This window comes from Arachis hypogaea, chromosome 19 (genome assembly GCF_003086295.3).
Source record: "Arachis hypogaea cultivar Tifrunner chromosome 19, arahy.Tifrunner.gnm2.J5K5, whole genome shotgun sequence".
NCBI lineage: Eukaryota > Viridiplantae > Streptophyta > Magnoliopsida > Fabales > Fabaceae > Arachis > Arachis hypogaea.
Window position 1 is genome coordinate 8,845,019 of NC_092054.1, and position 19,251 is coordinate 8,864,269.

The 19,251-nt window shown below is 36.5% G+C and overlaps 1 protein-coding gene across 1 annotated transcript; it reads left to right on the plus strand.

Moving 5' to 3' along the window:
• Window positions 1-11,559: 11,559 nt before the first annotated feature.
• On the plus strand, window positions 11,560-12,456 carry LOC140182114 (uncharacterized). The gene is made up of 2 exons (XM_072228225.1): window positions 11,560-11,987; window positions 12,075-12,456. Exons 1-2 carry the CDS (start codon window positions 11,560-11,562, stop codon window positions 12,454-12,456), a joined length of 810 nt encoding a protein of 269 aa, XP_072084326.1.
• The last annotated feature ends 6,795 nt before the right edge of the window (window positions 12,457-19,251 follow it).

Below are 19,251 nucleotides of genomic sequence, written 5' to 3' on the forward strand. Positions count from 1 at the left end.
TAGAAACATTCTCTCTAGTCTCCATCAACGTCTGCTACTCCATCCTCATCAATCATTCCACTTCTTCGGCATTAGAAACTCTTTCACCGGCCATCAAATAATCATATATATACCTAGTGAATTGAATTCTAGCATATAAATTCGTCCGTTGATGTTTATCCCTTGAAAACGCAAGCAAAATCCAAAAAAGCCAAATTGGCCGCGCAAGACAGGACATGTTTAAAGTGGGCTACGTTTACATGTACAAAAACGGGAACATCATGGACTTAACTAATTGTTTGCACAATTATTGTTGTGCACCTCGGCATAAACTATGGGCGACGGCGACTAGTGTCTGTGGCGACGCGGTACCCGTAAAAGAGGAAGAGATTGGACGAGAAGACAGTAACATCAAATGAGAGAGAAGGAGGCCGCTTTTGGAAGTTACGTAATTGTTATAAATTTTTATTTATTTTAAATTTTAAATTAGTAATTATTAAAAATTAATAATTTATTTATCTTAATTTTAATTTTATCTTATTATACATATTGTACACTAAATTTATTGACTCCTACTTTTTCAAAAAATTAATAGCTAACATTAACTAACATTTTTTAAAAGCGTTTTTTATTCTTATAATCCAATTAGGGAGTTAATAAAGAAAAACAAACAAACAAACAACAAGTCACCAAAAAAAAAAAACAAACAAACAACAAACATCAGCTAATAAATAGGCAAATCTAATGTAGTTTGCACTTTTTAAAATGTTTCAACAATCTACTCCGATCCTTGCAAGTCCCAAAATTTATTTCCTAAAAATAAAAACTAAAAATAGAAGTGTAAATAAATTTGTGAGTATAATTAAAAGGTTTTAGTTCTTGATTTAGATTTAATTATTAATCTCTATATTCATTTATCATTCTAAATTTTAATGTATGATGTTTTAATTTTTTTCAACAAAAAATTACTAAATTTTGATTGAAGTTAATAACAACTCTTTTATAGGTAAGAATCGTAATTTTATAAGTATATTAGGTAGGGTTTATTTTCGGAGACAAGACACAGAGATATAGACAACACATATTTAAAAAGAAGTAAAACCGTGTATGTTAGAAGTATGAGTGGGTTTTATTTACAGGAATAGAAGCCCAAATTTTCTACACTTTTTAATCATCCAATAATATTTAAACCAAAAATTTTATAAAGTAAAATGTTAATTATTATTAATTTTATAATTTTTATGAAATATATATTTTATTATCTTAGTTTACCAACTACTCACTTTATTATTTAATTAACTTTTTTACTTTAAAAGATTGTGTCTATAATACAACGTTTACATTTTTATCTGAATTCGCTGGTGCATTTGCATGTGAAATTTGTATCCCAATATTGGCTCCCCTTGATCTAACCAACCCAAGTAGTAGAGAGTTGCCACCAGCAATTCTTCCACTTGGACAGCAGCATACCTTCAAGAACGTTCAAGACACATGAATCAGGGAAAACATATACCACTTTAACAATGAAACATAGCTACTGATTCCAAATATGTAAGCTTATGAATCACACAAAATATGGAATTAAGGCCTAGGGAGTATATTTACGTCCAGTAGAGTATTATGGGTCAATACCGTTAACTATGGTTTTCAATTGTTTGATATCATATTTCAAGAATTTTAAATTTAGAGGATATCAAAACTCTTCACATGAACGTGAATTTATTGTATATCTTTCATAAAGAGGTTTTGTTTTGAAGACGGTGACAATTCATCAGATTGAAAGGAGACTTGGATAGGTGGCTCTGGTAGAAATAGAGGTTGGAGAATTAGAGACTCCAGAAAACTTAGTGTAGAATTTTTCTTATGTACTTATTTTACTTTTTGCACTTTTTTTTAGTTTATACTAAATTCAGTTTTACTTTGATGTAATTTTCAATTTCTTGCAGAGCAAAAAAATAAATAACAGAAACATAAATGACTGAATTGTAAATAAAAAATGGATTGATAGCAGAAATTAAAAAAAGTTATAAAAAATGGGGAAGATAAGTCACTGCGGTCTTCCCTTATTACCTCAACATTCAACCTTGGCATTTTCTTAGCCAACAATCTACACCCATTCATTGTCACTTTGCAATCTGACATCCACAGCGACCTCATCGACTCGTACTTTTCCAACCCCGAAAGAAGTGCAGCATTCCCAAATGGGCAGTCCCTTATCTCAAGTTTTCTCAGCTTAGGACACCCTTCTAGTACACATTGCATACCCCAATCACTACTTTTAACAAAGTGTAAATTTTAAATTTTTAAATAAAATTTTTTAATTAAACGTTCATTGGTCATCAGGAATATAGAAATTTGTCGATTTAAAAATAATTTTATTATTTTTGTTATAAATAATGATAAAAATAAATAAAATTAAATACAATCTAAAAATTAATAACCTTATAAATTTCGTAAATTTAAAAAAAAATATTTAAAAAGAGAGACAAAAATGAGAGTAACTTAACTGTTTAAGTTACTTAATTAATCAAAATTAACCTGCCTTGGGATTGCTAAGAATCATGCTTGCATCACTCTTCATATACAACTTATTCTTTACCTAATCTGTTTAGGTTTTTTTTATACGCCTTTTGTTTGTATTCTGAAATATCCTCTTATTTCTTTCCATTCAAATGTTCTAGAGAATCGCATAGAAGCACCTCAACTGCTGCTTTTGATTTTCTTTACTCCTCGGTTTCTCTGTCCAACTTAAAAAGAGCTCTTTCATCGAACCCGAATAAGACCATTTTCGGCCAAAAGCTGATGTCTAAGCACACCACACCTGCCAAGCAAAAGAACATCCTAGAAACAAGTGATAGTGTTTGGAAGCAGAGACATGAACACTGAACACATTGTCTCCGAGACAGTTTTTTATACTTTTGTATCCACTCTTTTACGAAGAACAATAATGGACACTGAATTTGGAAGAGTGGACACGGACTTTTTCTCTATCTCTTTCTTTTTGAGATACTCTCTCCTTTTTGTAGATTTTTTATTGGGGTGAAAAATTCTTTCCTTCTTATCGTTTTTATTTCAATACAATTTTAACCTTGTATTATATTATTTGATTTGTAATAAAAATAATTAGTCTTAAAATTTTTGAAAGATAAATATTATCAAAAGTAAAATTGATCTTTTAAAATACTAAAAAATAATTTATAAGTTGTAATTGATTTTATATAATTTAAAGAAAAATCAATTTTTTGAAAAGAAAAATCAGTTTTTAGATAAAAAAAAATTGGTTTTCTAAATAAAAATAGATTTTTATGTGCAAAAATTAATTTTTTTCATGTAAAAATGGATTCTTTTTTAAAACTAATTTTTTATTTAAAATTAATTTGGCTTATTAACCTAAACAAAATTTTTTATTAATAAAATTCAGATTTATTTTTTTGTTAATTTTAACCATATGTATTCCTACATATTAATAATAAATTTAAAAATAAAATAATTATATTTATAAATTTTATTTTAATATAAATACTATTATATATTTTTTTATTAAAATTTTTGGCCTCTTCAAATATTTTTTTCAAGTTCCGTCTGTACTCCTACGTACTCTCATTCTTTATTAAATTAGTTTGTACTTGATGTAGAAAATTTGGAATCACATTGCTATTTTAGTCATTACATATATAATATTTTAGTCTTGTTCATGTGTATCAAAACATAATACTGGACATTACATTAGTGTCTTGTACATCGTATCTAAACACAATACACAAAGGATAATTTTTAGTGTCTCCGTCCTATTGTCTCTGTCTTAGTGTCATATTCTGTCCTGTCTCTAAAAATAAACGCAGCCTTAGAGACTAAAATTCTATGTTATTGTATTTATGGTAGACTATTAATTCTTATTAAATTTTGAATGCCCAAATAAAATAGAATAATATTGATTTTATTTTTATTAAGCTCCAACTAACAAATAATATTGACTTATTTCTTTCCTTTTTTTCTGTAATTGAAAAATTAAAACAATTAAGCAGAAAAGAAAAACAAAGTCCTAAGGAACTAAGAAGGTGTAGAGTGATGCCTTTGAATATTCATTTCAAACTCTTTCAAGGCACTGGAAACTCTACATACTACGAATGTGATCTTAACGCCGTCTTTGCTATGCTGTCCGCTACTGTGTTTGCATCTCGCAGGATCAAACAAAAATCAACGCACTACATCCAAGTCATAATATTTCTGACTTTAAACACCAAAAGATTTACACATCTAGCATTATCATGAGAATTGTTAACAAGAATGAAAATCTTCAGACAATCCATTTCGCAAATTACGTCTCTTTGCCACAAGTTTTAGACTAAAAGAAATCCTCTCCGAATAACAAATAACTCTCCTTAAAAAACATTACAGTTCTTTATTGTTTCTAAACAGTTTCGTTGTCAATTTTTGTTTCAGTCTCTGTTAACACAGACAAAACCAATATGATTCTTAGTCTTTTATTATTTGAATCAATATTAATATTACTTTATATAAGTCAAAATATAAAATAGATAATCAGACTTGCGAAATCCAATCAGGCACTGGGCATTGAGGTTGATTCCAGACCTGGTGCACAGATAGAAGGAGAAGTCGACCTAACGTGTATAGTTGGAAGAAGAAATCGAGAGAGAGAGGAGAAAGAAGAGATGGAGAGAAAAAGGGAACATAGATATGAGTGAAATGTGAATAGCAAGAATCATAGTTTAAAAAAAATAATGTTAACAAAAAAGAGATGAGTTAGTTAAGTCAAAACTAGTTAAATGTTTTTTTCCTCTCTCTTTGTCGTTCTGTTAGAGCACAAAGAGAGTAGCGAACAATATCGTTTCCTTAGCAAATCGTGAATAGATTCACCATACGTGCTGAGACAGCGGTACAATCTTAAAATATGGAAGCTGCAACGTCAGAACCAATAAAGGAACATGTGCAAACAACTGAAGTAGAAGAAGAAATAGAGGAATACATTGAATATGAAGAAAAAGACGTAAAGAAAGGAGTACAAAAATGCAAGCACAATGTGGTAGGTAAGTTGATAACTACAAAAATCATTAATCCTATATGGGTCCATACAGCCATGAACAACATCTGGAGGAAGCCTGTGGGTTTTAATATGATAGAGATCAGACCCAAACTATATCAGTTCTTTTTTGAAAGAGAGGCTGACATGAGGAGAGTACTCAAAGGCAATCCTTGGACATTCCAAAATGCATGGTTGCTGGTCAAGAAATGGGAAAAAAGCATAAACCCCATGGACATGGATTTCTCAACTGCTGAAATACAGATTCAGATATGAAACATGCCCGAGCATTGCAAAACAAAACTCTGAGAAGGAAGATAGTGAACATAAGGGGAAGAGTAAAGGAATGCAACCTCTATTCAGCAGGCCCAGGGAAAGGTAGCTTCATCAAAGAAAACATTCAGATGAACTTGGCTGAACCAGTGAGAAAAGGAATCCATATGGGATCTAAGGAGGACGAGCAAACTTGGGTGGATTTTAGGTTTGAAAGGCTTCCAACCTTTTGTTACTATTGTGGCTTAATAGGACATGATGAGGTAAGTTGTGAAAAGCATGAAGCTGAAGAGGACGGTGGTAGAGCGAAGTCAAATGAGCTAGGGACATGGCTAAGGGCAGACAACAGGAACAAAAATGGAGCAGCTAGGACCACAAAAGCAAATGGAAGAAAGAGGACTAGTAGCTGGAGCAAAAGGAATAAAACAAGCTAGGAAAGGAGATGTCATAGAGAAAATGGCTGAACTAACAGTGAAAGAACCCAATACCAGCACTGAGAAGAAAGTAGAGCAAAACCAAGGAGGGAAAGAGCATGGAAAAGCCCTAGAAGAGACTGAACAGAACCAAAAGACAGAAGAGGAAGGGAAGATAAAGGATCCAAAGGAAAAATATATAGACAGTTCCAAGAAGGTAGACAATACAGAAATAACCAAAGATAGCAACAACAAATAGGAGAAGCAACCAGGAAAAATTAAAAGCCAAGGAAACAACAGCAAGAAATGAAAAAGGATGGCAAGGGAAAACTCAAATAGAACATCCACAGGGGAGAGAAAGGCAAAAGAACTAGGAAAGAGGAAGATGGATGAGGTCAGGAACGTAGGGATTAAAGAAGAGGAGATGTCTACTAAAAAACAACAACGAGACACACTACAAAACATGGCAGAGGTTGTTTTGCAACCCTGCCCCCATCAATGAGGCTTATAAGTTGGAACCGTCATGGGCTTGGGAACCCATGGACAGTTAGAGCTTTGAATAAGCTCTTGAAACAACAAGCTCCCAACCTTGTGTTCCTAATAGAAACAAGGAGAAAAGTAACGGAAATAGGAAGGATAAAGAACAAAGGAGGCTTACAGAATGTGGTGGGAGTGGACTGCGAAGGGGAAGCGAGACATAGAGCAGGAGGACTAGCAGTTTTATGGGACGATAGCATAGACATGAGTGTTAACTATATGTCTTTAAACCACATAGACATGGTGATTCAGGCAAAGACCGGAAGCCAGCCGTGGAGGGTTACCAGTTTTTACGACTGTCCAGATTCAACAAATAAGCAAAAATTCCAGGAGCTACTGAACACCCTAGGCCAAGCGCAAAGTATGCCATGGATGGTGTTTGGGGACTTTAACCAAGTTCTAGAACAAAAGGAGAAAAAAGGAGGGCTGTCCGTGACTTTCACCCAAACAAGAGGTTTCCAAGAAGCATTATAACTAAACCAGCTCCTTGATTTGGGGTTTGTAGGGCATTACTTCACCTGGACAAATAACCAACCAGGTGGCTTCAATATCCAAGAGAGGCTAGATCGGGCTGTAGCAACTATAGATTGGCAAGAGATCTTTTTGGAGGCATTGGTACAACATTTATAAAGGTATAGGTCTTATCATTGTCCTATATTAGTTGATGTTGCAGGGACAAAGTTAAGAAGAAGGAAGACGCCACATCTCTTCAGGTTCGAAGAAATGTGGTTGCAACGTGCAGAATGTAAAGAAATAGTGAACAGGGCATGGACAAACCGACAGAACCAGATTTGGAGGAAGCTAAAAAACTGCGAAAATGTGCTAGATGAATGGGTGCAGGAGAATTTTGGAAAAATACCAAAGGAAATAAAAGAATAGCAGAGAAAATTAGACCAGTTAATAAAAATGGTGCAATATGAAGAAACAATCAGGAAAACAAAAAAGGTCCAAGGAAAATTGGATGAATTGCTCAAGCTTGAGGAAATCTGGTGGGCTCAAAGGTCAAGGACAAATTGGTTAAAATTTGGAGACAAGAACACAAGATATTTTCACCAAAAAGCATCCCAAAAGAGCAAGAGGAACCGGATAGAGAGAATCAGTGATGATGCTGGGATCTTATATGAAGAAGAGGGAAAAATTGAAGAGACTATTGTCAGTTTCTATGAAGAGCTGTTTAAATTTGAAGAAACAATGGATATAGAGCAAGCAATAGAGGTAGTTAAATGAAGAATTACACAAGAGGAGTACAGTTTTTTGGAAGAAGAATTTACAAGAGATGAAGTTAAGAAGGCCCTCGATCAAATGCACCCCACAAAGGCCCCCGAACCGGATGGCATGCCAGCCCTTTTTTATCAGAAAATGTGGGACATTGTTGAAGAAGATACCTCTAGTTGGGTGTTGAATTTCCTGAATGGTGAAGGTGACCCAACTGAGATGAACGAAACCTACATTTGCCTAATCCCCAAAACAAAAAATCCCAAGCATACAAAAGAGTTCAGACCAATATCCCTTTGCAATGTGATTTACAAGACAGAAACCAAAACTATTGCAAATAGGATGAAACAAATTTTACCAAAGATAGTGGGTGAATATCAGAGTACCTTCGTTCCCGGGAGACTGATCACGGATAATGGTTTAGTGGCTTTTGACATCTTCCACTATATGAGAAAAAGAAAAACATGGGCAAGGGGATTCATTGGTATAAAGTTAGATATGGCAAAGGCGTACGACATAATTGAATGGCCTTTTCTTTTAGAAGTTCTCAAACCTATGGGGTTTCTCCAAAAATGGATAAACCTGATTGGCAAGTGTGTTAGCATCGTTTCTTTTTCGGTTCTCATTAATGATATCCTCTCCATGAAATTCAAGCCATCAAGAGGAATAAGGCAAAGGGATCCATTATCCCCTTACTTTTTTATTCTTTGCACAGAGGTGTTGTTCGGACTGCTTATCAGAGCTTAGGAAAGGAAGTTGATTCACGGGATCAGAATATCTAGAGAAGCATCGGAGGTTTCTCACATTTTTTTGTAGACGACAGCATTATTTTCACAAGAACATCAGACCGAGACATTCAAGAAGTCAAAGACATTATTCAAATCTACCAACAAGCATCTGGCCAAAGAGTCAACTTGGACTAATTAGAGCTCTCCTTTAGCCAAAACGTGCCTCTTATCAAACAGATGCTCATCGAAGATTGGATCAAAATTAAGGCTGTGGAGAATCACTCAAAATATTTGGGAATTTCAACTTTTGTTAGAAGATCCAAGAAACAAATATTTGAGTGTGTTCAAGATCGAATTTGGAAGAAGCTTAAAGGGTGGAAGAAAAAATATCTCTCAAAGGTTGGTAAAAAAATGTTAATTAAATCCATCATCCAATCCATACCTTCTTATATTATGGGGTGTTTTCAAATTCCTAAGAGTCTTTTCCAACATATAGAAGGAATGGTCAGCAGGTTCTACTGGAGAAGCAAAAATGGGGAGAGAATAATTCATTGGATAAAGTGATTAAAGCTATACAGATTGAAAGAAAAAGGCAGTAGGGGTTCTAGTAGTTTCGAGGCGTTTAATCAAGCAATCTTGACGAAGCAAGGATGGAGGCTTATTCAAAATCCTGACTCTCTGGTAGCCAAGATGCTCAAAGCTAGATATTACAACAGAAAGAACTTTTTGAGATCAGATTTAGGATACAATCTAAGCTACACTTAGAGAGGTACATGGGGAGCAAAGTGGGTGATAGAAATGGGGGGTTTATGGAGAATAGGAACATGCAAGTCAGTTAGAATTTTGGGGATTCGTGGCTTCCTAATCAAAATGGGTTTAAAAGCTGGAGCTCATGCCCAAGCTTTGATCAGAAAACCACAGTAGATAACTTAATTAACCAAGAAACTCTGCAATGGAAAGAACAACTCATAAGGCAAAATTTTCTCTTTGAGATAGACCAAATTCTCAAAATTTTCATAGACATCAACCAACAAGAAGACTGATTTTTTTTTTTTGGAAAAATTCAGCAAACAGAAAGGATGAAGTGAAGAAGGCATACCATATGATTATGTCACAAAACATAAATCAAGCACAGGCAAGCGTCCAAAACCATTGTCGCATCTTTCCCTGGAAAGCGTTCTGGGCGATCAAAGCTCCCAAATAAACATTGAATTTTGTCTTGTGTCTTATCTCCAAAGGTCTCCCCACAAAAACAAATCTGCAAAAAAGAGGGATAAATGGCTCAATGCTATGCCCACGGTGTTGGCAACGAGAAAAAACTGAAACTCACCTCTTCAAAGATTGTCCTTGGTCACAAAGGCTCTGGTTTGAATCTCATTTTACCCTTTGGATTGCCTTTACAGAGGAGCAAGTGTTGGAGGAGTGGATTGAAAAGCTCCTGGATCAAATCGAAAAAAAGAAGAGGGGTTTCTTTTTGGAGTGCCTCTATGGACTTTGGTAGGAGAGGAACAGGTTGATCTTCGATGGAATCTCCTCCAATCCAGAGGAAGTCATCGAGCGCGCTGCCACCAGGTTCTGCGAATTTGAAGACGCAGAGGATCATCGCTTTTCACCCGCTGCAGCACCTCTACCGGGGAGTCTCAGTCACAATGCATGGGATGCGCCACCATCAGGAATGTACAAGCTCAATTTTGATGCATCTTGTTCCAGCGATGGGGAGAGGGGAGTAGGAGCATTAATTAGAGATGGTGAGGGAGTTATTATGGTAGCTGGCATATGGAAGCTCTCAACTGAATTATCAATCGCTGAAGCAAGGCAACCGCGTGCCTTCTTGGCCTCAATATGGCGTTAGATGGGTGTTTTTTTTATATAATCATAGAGGGAGATAATATAAATGTTATTAGGGGGCTTAGGAATGCTCAGTCTTACAAGAATAGTTTGGGCTTAATTCTTTCAAACTGCAATTATTTTTTGAATAGGTTTAGAACCTTTCAGATTTCTCATGTAAAGAGAAATGAAAATCTTGTTGCACATAGTTTAGCAAAACTGGCCCTAACCAATTTAAATTCTATATGGGTGGAGGAAGCTCCTCTTAAAATTTGTAACTTGGCCTATTCGGACTTGCTGGGCCCGCTTTAATCTAATACATTCTTCTTGTTTAAAAAAAAAAGAAAAAAGCCAAGTCAAAACTTAATTTTCTATATTTTTAATACGAAATATTAAAAAAAAGGACGATTGACTAATTAAAAATTAAATAACTATTAGGGTTAAGTACGAATTTGGTCCCTAACGTTGGGGCCAAAAATTTATTTGGTCCCCGGCCTTTTTTTCGCAACAAAATGGTCCCCAAGGTTCCAGTTTATTTTAAAATCGTCTTTTGCGCCAAAAAATAAATTTTAAAGACAAAGTTGCCCCTGATGGTTGTTATCCCATTCATTACATTCCCGCGAAATTATTTCGCCTTTCCCAAGCAAGCCATTGTTTGGGAAAAAGGATTGGTGAGTGAAACGTCTGTGTAAAATCCTACGAACACATTCCTGCGAGGACTGTCTAGTCGAGTGGGTGAAGGGCGTCCAGTCCGGTGTTGATAGCTCGAGCGAGGTTGCCAAAAAACTTCCTGCATTGGTGACTTGGCTTCGTTCCTAAAGATAGCCCTTGTCGAGGTAAGCTTTTTTTCCATGCAATTTCGCCTTTGTTAATGGACGTAACGGGTGTAAGGTTTAATCTAGGCCATGCAAACCGGTATGTAAGCCTAGGGTTTCCGCTGGTTGCTTTTGTTGTTGTTGTTAGTTGGTTTAGTAACGCCCTGCCTTGATTAATAGGGTTGTTCGGGAAGAAGATGGCGCTCTTTAACATGAGGGTGCACCATGAGTGTGCATTTGGATATGAGAACGGTGTGTTCAAGTACTTGAAGGGTCAAGCTACAGTCGTGGAAGATATTGACGGTGATTGGTGAAGTGTGTTCGAGGTGTATGAGGAGCTGAGGCAACTTGGATACTTGAAGTCTACCATCGCCGCGTTATGGTACAAAGACCCAAATGCGGATGATTCTGAGAGTCACTTGAAGCTGTTAAAAGGTGACAAAGAGGCAATTGAAATGTGTAGCATAGCATAGAAGAGGGGCTTTGTTGATCTGTTTGTGGTGCATGAGGTTGGGATGCCGAGGGGTTTCCAGAAGTTGGATATCTTGACGTGGGGGGAGATACTAGAGGCGTCGACAGTGAGGAACCTATAGGTGGTGGTCTAGAAGTAGTGGTGTTTGAAGGGGACCAAGAAAACACTCATGGAGATGGGGATGCGGCTGAAGCCAAATGTCAGCAGAAGGAGGGTGGAGTAGAATTAGGCCAGGAGGGATAGAATGTGGATGGTGACCATGATAAGGATCAAGGTAAAGGAGCTGGTAGCAAGGGCACACAAAAAATGGAACCTGACAGTTACTAAGGCAATGACAGCTAAAACTAAACAAGAGGGTTTGAGTCAGATCCAAGGAGCATTTAGGGAGCAGTACAAAAGGATTAACGATTACTGCAGTGAACTTTTAAGAACAAATCCAGGATCAACAGTGATTCTAAAAGTGATTCGATCACTAGATTTTGCTCAAGAGATACAGAATCCGAACATGATGAACTATTGTGTTTTTCAAAGACTATATGTATGCTTTGATGCATGCAAAAAAAGTTTCCAGTACTGCAGAAGGTTTATTGGGTTGGACGGATGCTTCCTGAAAATCCCTCAAGGAGGACAACTGTTGACTGCAATTAGAAAAGACCCAAATGACCAGATTCTTCCAATTGCATATACGTACTAGTCAGCTGCTAGTACGTACGAGGTTATGTGTGGACTAGATAAATATATTGTGGATCTGGTTACTGGTGAGTGTTCTTGCAGGAAGTGGCAACTGATTGGGATTCCTTGTTCTCATGCTATCAGCTGCATCACCTTCAAAGGCCTTGATTTGGAGTCCTATGTGGATGATTGCTACAAGAAAGAAGCCTACCTGAAGTGCTACCGGGAGGTCATACATCCTGTTAATGGTCCAGACCTATGGGAGAGGAGTCAGTATGATGATGTCATGCCACCTCCATACAGGAAGCCAAGCCACAGACCTGTGAAGAAGAGAAAGCGAAGGCCTGCAGATGAAGAGAACAGAAGCCAGAATCATCTGTCACGGAGGGGTCAAGTCCAAAGGTGCTCCAACTGTGGTGTAGTTGGACATAAGAAGAGTGGCTACACCAAGCCTAAGAAGAGGGTATATAACATCATGTTCTAGGGTTACTTACTATGATACTTGCTATAAATTTAACTACTTGAATATATTTATAAGAGTGAATACCCCATCCGGCCCTTGACAATTATCTCGAAAGGACAACGAGGCCCCCAAGAAAAAAAAATCCAATCCGGCCCCTGATAATTTTTTTTGAGACTGATTAGCCCCTGTGCCAAAAAAAATAACATTGATTTTTTTTTTTGCACAGGGGCCTCGTTGTCCTTTCGAAGTAATTGTCAGGGGCTGGGTTGGGTTTTTTTTTTGTCAGGGGCCGGGTTGGGATTTTTTTTTTTGTCAGGGGCCTCGTTGTCTTTCGAGGTAATTGTCAGGGGCTGATTTGGGTTTTTCTCTATTTATAACTATCTCATTAATTTACATTTTCTTGATAGGCCCAAGCCTTAACCAAAAGAGGAAAGAATGATGCACCTAAGCTGGCCCCTGGTCAAACAGTTCGGACAGGAAGAAAGAGAAAGACTGCACCATCACTACCTAACTTGCCAGCAACTCAGCCTAGGAAATCAAACCCAAGGCCTAAGAAACCAGCAGTTCGGCCCACTAAACCAGCACCTCAGCCCAACAAACCTTCCACTCAGTCTAGGGGTGTCAAAAATTCCCAGGCAGTGGGGATCCCCGCGGGGACCGCCCCGAACGGGGCCCCGATGGCGGGAAATTTTTCCTGCGGGGACGGGGATGGGGGACAAAATTCCCCCGAAGCAGATTCGGGGACCCGAGCGGGGATCCCCGTCCCCGTCCCCGTATTCCCCACAATCCCCGAATATATTAAATTACTTAAATACTCTTAAGAATTTAGTTTTTATTTTGGTTTTTTAGTCATTTCACTTTGCATATATATATATATTGAAAAGTGAAACCCTAATTTCTTCTCTTCCCAAAATCCCAAATCGCACAGAGGCATAGAGGAGCGCCGCGCATCGCGAAACCCTTCTTCACCACAGAGGCATCCACCCTGCTCCAGTGCTCCTCGCGAAACCCATCTTCCCAGAGGCATAGAGCGCCGCGCATTGCAACTCCCTCACCCTGCTCCAGTGCTCTTCGCGAAACCCTTCCTCTCTGCGCCCTTCCTCTGCGTTCTCTCCCTCGTCCCAGCCAGCCACCTCCGACCACCATCGTCACGACCTCCGACCACCATCGTCACCGCACCGCCCCGTGCGCCATCTTCCGTTCGCCCTCTTCCGCATCGGTCGGCGCTCTTCTCTTCACCAGCGTCTCTACCTCTTCGGCCAATTCTGTGATTCTGTCTTATCCCTGGTAAGAGTCATTACTCCCATTTTCTTCTTATATTTTGGCATTTCACTTTAGGTTTTATGTTTTTTTTATCTGCTGTTGGAACAAACCATTTTTCTGCAACAAATGGAGAAACTCTTTTTAAATGCAGTGTTTGCTTGCTTAAGTATTTTCCTTTCATTGTAAGTTAAATATTATTAACAAAAGAATATTTCTAATAATTTTAATTCTCAGTTTTTATTCATAGGTATGTACAATGAACTAATGCTGATACAATGAACGTGTCGTTTTATTACTCTGAAACAAATCGCACTGAATTAGTATACTACAATGAACTAATAATTCTACTACCCCTTTTCATGATGTGGTCATGTGGTACGATTATTCATTATTCTAGAAACAATAATTTTTGTACAGAGTATACTGGCATATATAATTCAAATTAAACATATGTACAAAATTCATTAGTTAGAAATGGTCAGAATTGAGTCTGTTGATTGTGGTTAAATAAATCAGGAATTCTGTGGTAACTTTTAGCACTGATGGTAGGAGCTGAAGTAAAGTATGCAGCTAGCATTTCATTATCCATTCCCTAAACACATTCATGCACGGTTATATATATATATATGGTGATCCAATGCATTATTCAATATTCCCAATCCAGTTATATATATAAAACCTACTTTCCCTCAAATCAAGTTCTGTAGTCCACTATTGTATGTAGTCCAATTTCATTAACTAATCCATCAACTAGAATTCTTGACCAGTTAATGATTTTGTTAATTTATTTTGACTATGCCACTTGTTTAGTTATTATTTCATCATCATCATCACAAGCTTCATTCTACTATGCTACTTGTTTAGTTATTATTTCATCTATTTTCTTATTAGATTCTATCTATTAGTCTTTAGTTATGTTGTACAAATTATTATTATGTATAAAATTTTAATTTGATACTGTTTTGCTAGTTTTGGTTTTCTAGTCATTTTACTTGAGTCTTGTCTTCTTCAATTGTTCTTTTGCTATTTCTATTTTTTATATATCTTTGTTTCTTGTTAATTTATTTCTAATTCTATAATTTAATTTATTAATAATTCTGAGTTAATTTTCAGCTGCTGGATTTAATTTATTTTGGCTTGTTTTAATTTATTGTTTATGTATTTATTTTTAATTTAATATTTCTGTATTAAAAATTACTGTATAGGATGGATAGCTTTAGCTCAACTCCTATTGAAAATAATAATGAGATAGAACCAACTCAAGATGATGAGGGTCAAGCAATTGAAGCACATATTCAAGGAACACAAGAGGAAGGACAAGAAGAAACACAAGAGGGAGGACAAGAAGTTAGCCAAGAAGTGCAAAACAGTCCTAACAAAAAAGAATTAACATCTGAGGCTTGGAAACATTTTAGGAGGGAGAAAATAGATGGAAAGTGGAAGGCAATATGTAAATATTGCGAAAGAAAGATTGGAGGTGACACGAAGCAAGGAACTAAGCACTTGCATGATCACATTAGAATTTGCCCGATTCGTACTGTTAGGGGACCAAAGCAGTCAATATTAAAAACAGTGCAACAATCATCAGGTTCTATAGGAACGGGAAGACCAACGGATTCACTTTTGGTTGGAAACTTCACATTTAGTCAAGAGGCAGCACGACGAGCACTCACAAAATGGGTTATTAGGGATGAACACCCTATGTCATTTGTTGAGCAAGTGGGTTTTCATGAGTTTATGGCTGAGACTCAACCTTTGTTCAAATTTTATACAAGAAATACATTGAGAAGTGATGTTGAGAAGATGTATGAAGCTGAAAAGGCAAAGCTTTTAAAATTGTTGGGAAAAATTCAAGCCGCATTGCTATAACTACTGACATGTGGAGTGCTGATTGTCAAAACAAAGGTTATATGGCGATTACGGCCCACTTTATTGATGATGATTGGAACTTGCAATGTCGACTTATAAGGTATTATTTATGCTTTTATCATCTTTTAAATATTTGATTTTTTAATGTCATGATTGTTTATTATATTTACATTATTCTAGGTTTGCATATGTGCCTGCACCTCATACTGCTGAAGTTCTTTGTGATGCTTTGGTGAATTCCTTGTATGATTGGAACATAGATAGAAAATTATCAACTTTAACGGTTGATAATTGTAGTACAAATGATGCCATGATTCATCTTTTGCTTGATAAGATTTCACCATCTAACTTTGTTAAGAGAGGGGCATTTTTTCACATGCGTTGTTGTGCTCACATTGTTAATCTGATTGTGAAAGATGGCATGAATGCAATATATGGTTCTATTGAAAAAATCAGAGATAGTGTCTCTTTTTGGGTTGCAACACAGAAGAGGGAAGAAAAATTTGTAGAGACTTGTAGGCAATTGAATATCAATTATAGGAGAAAGCTTGCACTTGATTGTAGAACTAGATGGAATTCAACTTATCTAATGCTTGCTTCTGCTTTGCCATATAGAGAAGTTTTTTAGCGTTTAAGACACCGTGAATCTCTGTATAAAGTTGTACCATCTGATGATGAGTGGGAAATGGCAAATGAACTTGTTGATAAATTAGAAGTCTTTTATAGTGTGACTGAATTGTTCTCTGGCACTTTATATCCAACAACAAATCTGTACTTTCCCAAGGTGTGTGAAATGAGATTGACATTGAATGAGTGGTTGTGTAGTTCAAATGAGATAGTTCATAGAATGGCAACAAATATGATTAGTAAGTTTGAAAAGTATTGGGATCAAATTAATGAAGTCATGGCTGTGGGAGCTATCTTAGACCCTAGGTATAAGATGAAGTTATTGAAATTTTTTTCCCTAAAATATATGGATCTCAAAGTGAGAATTATCTGAGCAAGGTGAAGAAAATGATGGAAGAATTAGTATGTGAATATCAACTTAAGGCTAGGGTTAAAAGAAGAGCAACAAATGATGATAATTCAGCTTCTACTTTGGATATTGGACATGATGAAGGATCTTCAAAGAGAAAATTTAACTCTATCTACTTGCAATTTGTGGAAGATACATCTGAAGACTGCGCCGCAAAAACTGAGTTGGATTTCTATTTGGAAGAGAGTGTTATGGTAGATAAAACAAATTTGGAAAAATTTGACATTTTGGGCTACTGGAAAAATATTGGAGTGAAATATCCAACTTTACAAAAGATTGCAAGAGATTTTTTAGCCATTCCTATTTCTACTGTTGTCTCAGAGTCTGCTTTTAGCACCGGTGGTCGAGTTATACATCCACATCGCAATAAATTGGATTGTGAACTTGTTGAGGCGTTAATTTGCACTCAGCACTGGATACACTCTTCAGGTAAAAGTACTAATAACTCAAATTTTATTTCGTTTTAAATTTCAATTTCATGTTAAATTTAACTCTTGTAAATTGTTGGTTGATATAATATAGATAAATCAGGGTCGAAAATTCCAATTCCTTGGGACTATGTGATGGATATGGGGATTTAGGAGTTTAGGTAATTATTTTCTTATTATGTCAAATTCATATTAAATATATGATATTCTTGTTTATGATGTATGTTAACATATTCATATTTGTGTTGTATTTTAACAGAGAACATGGAGTTGTTTGTTGGAAGTTGAAGACTTTATTTTATGACTTTTTTTAAGAATGGAAGTTGTATTTTAAAATTTCATTTTATGGATTATGATTTCTTATTTTATATTTCTTGATTTGTAAGTTGTAATTTTGGATAAGATATGTATGTTTGTGTGTTGTAATAATGTTTTGTCGTTTTTTTTTATATTTTTTAAATTTTTTATTGTAATTTTCATATAAATATTCAACATAAAGAGATGGGGAATGGGGACCCGCGGAGAACACGGGGAACGCGGGGAATGGGGATGGGGGCAATTATCTCCCCACGGCGGGGATCGGGGCGGGGACGGGGACAAAATTTGAGGGCGGGGACGGGGAGCAGGGAGGCATCCCCCGCCCCGGCCCCGCCCCATTGACATCCCTGTCTCAGTCCAACAGCCAAGCCCAATCCAAGAACAAAGCTGCAGCATCTGCAACCTCTACCAGCAACAAACAGTCCCTCAGCCAGCCATCTGAGAGGAAGAGACATTTTTTTGTCATACAAAGTAGTGCACCTCATGTCCCTCTGCAAAAGCGGAAGCTGATGGCCAAATTACCTCCATCTCAGTGGGGAAAGCATTAGGAGTTGCATGTCATCTCTTTTGTTATCTATGTCTTAGTAGTATGGATACAATGTTTGTAGTTCGATATTATCTCTTTAGTTCCAGAACATTGCTTTATAGACAATGATTTCATGACTGTATTTTGGTATTAAATGTTTCAACACACTTTTTTTGAGTGTTGCATCTCTGTGTTTTGTTACACTGTCAGGACATCCACTGTATTTTGGTATCAGGCCTGTGGAGGCCAATGGTTAATTTGTGTTTGTTTTCACTTCTCATCATATGAAATCTGCCATTAGTTAATTACTGCATTTTTAGGTACTGTGATCCATGCTTTTGTGCTTTACTCAAGAACAATATTTAGGCAACATTAAACACCACTTTACTTCATCAATTCAAACAAAATCAGACATGCTACACCCCTAAACCATTGTAACATCACAAATTACCCACAGACTCTACCCCCTACATTACAACAAATCTCATAAAATTCCCACCCTAATCATCTATAACCTAAGTGCATTCTATTTGGGTGCTTTAAGTTATATTGATTCTGCAGCAATAAGAACAAAAATCCAACCCAGCCAGCAATACATAAGGCAGCAACAACCCTAAGCTTTGTTTCCACCTCCTTCAATCTTGCCTTCAACTTGGTTATCTTCCTCCTGGTCCTTGCAATTTCAACCTCCTGTTGAGCACCTCCAGTTTCTAGATCTGCCCATCGGAAGAAATCATAGCCATCCTGAACCCGATAGAAGCCACATAGACATCAAAAAATCCCAAATTCTCATACCCATAATCGCAAAGAGGAACAACACCGTACCTTATAGTATACGCAACTCCAAAATCTTCGTCCTGGGTTATCTTTCATGGATGAAGTTCGCAGAATCGGCCTCTCACCATGTCCGCAGAGCAACTCCTTCGCAGGTGAACGAAATCGTGAAGCTTTTGAACTCTGGGTTGCCATGGACGCTGTCTACTGAACCCTAACGCTGCTACTCTCCGTCGAGCTTCAGCAGAAGACATTGCAGTTGAACACCCCAGGCACTGCACTTTTATTCACTTTCATTATTTATATATTTATTCTTTTCTTTAATTTTTTTATTATTATTGATATTAATTAATATTATCATTATCTATTAAAACGGTTGTAACGGAGGCTAACAACCGCAGGGGTAAATTCGTCCGAGGGACGATTTTAATACAAACTAGAATCTTGGGGATTATTTTATTGCGAAAAAAAGGCCAAAAATAAAATAAACTTTTGGCTCCAATATTAAGGACCAAAATCGTACTTAACCCTAACTATTATCTAAAATGAATATAAAAACATAATTCATTCTTGCACCCTAAGATTTCCGTTGTTAAAAGATT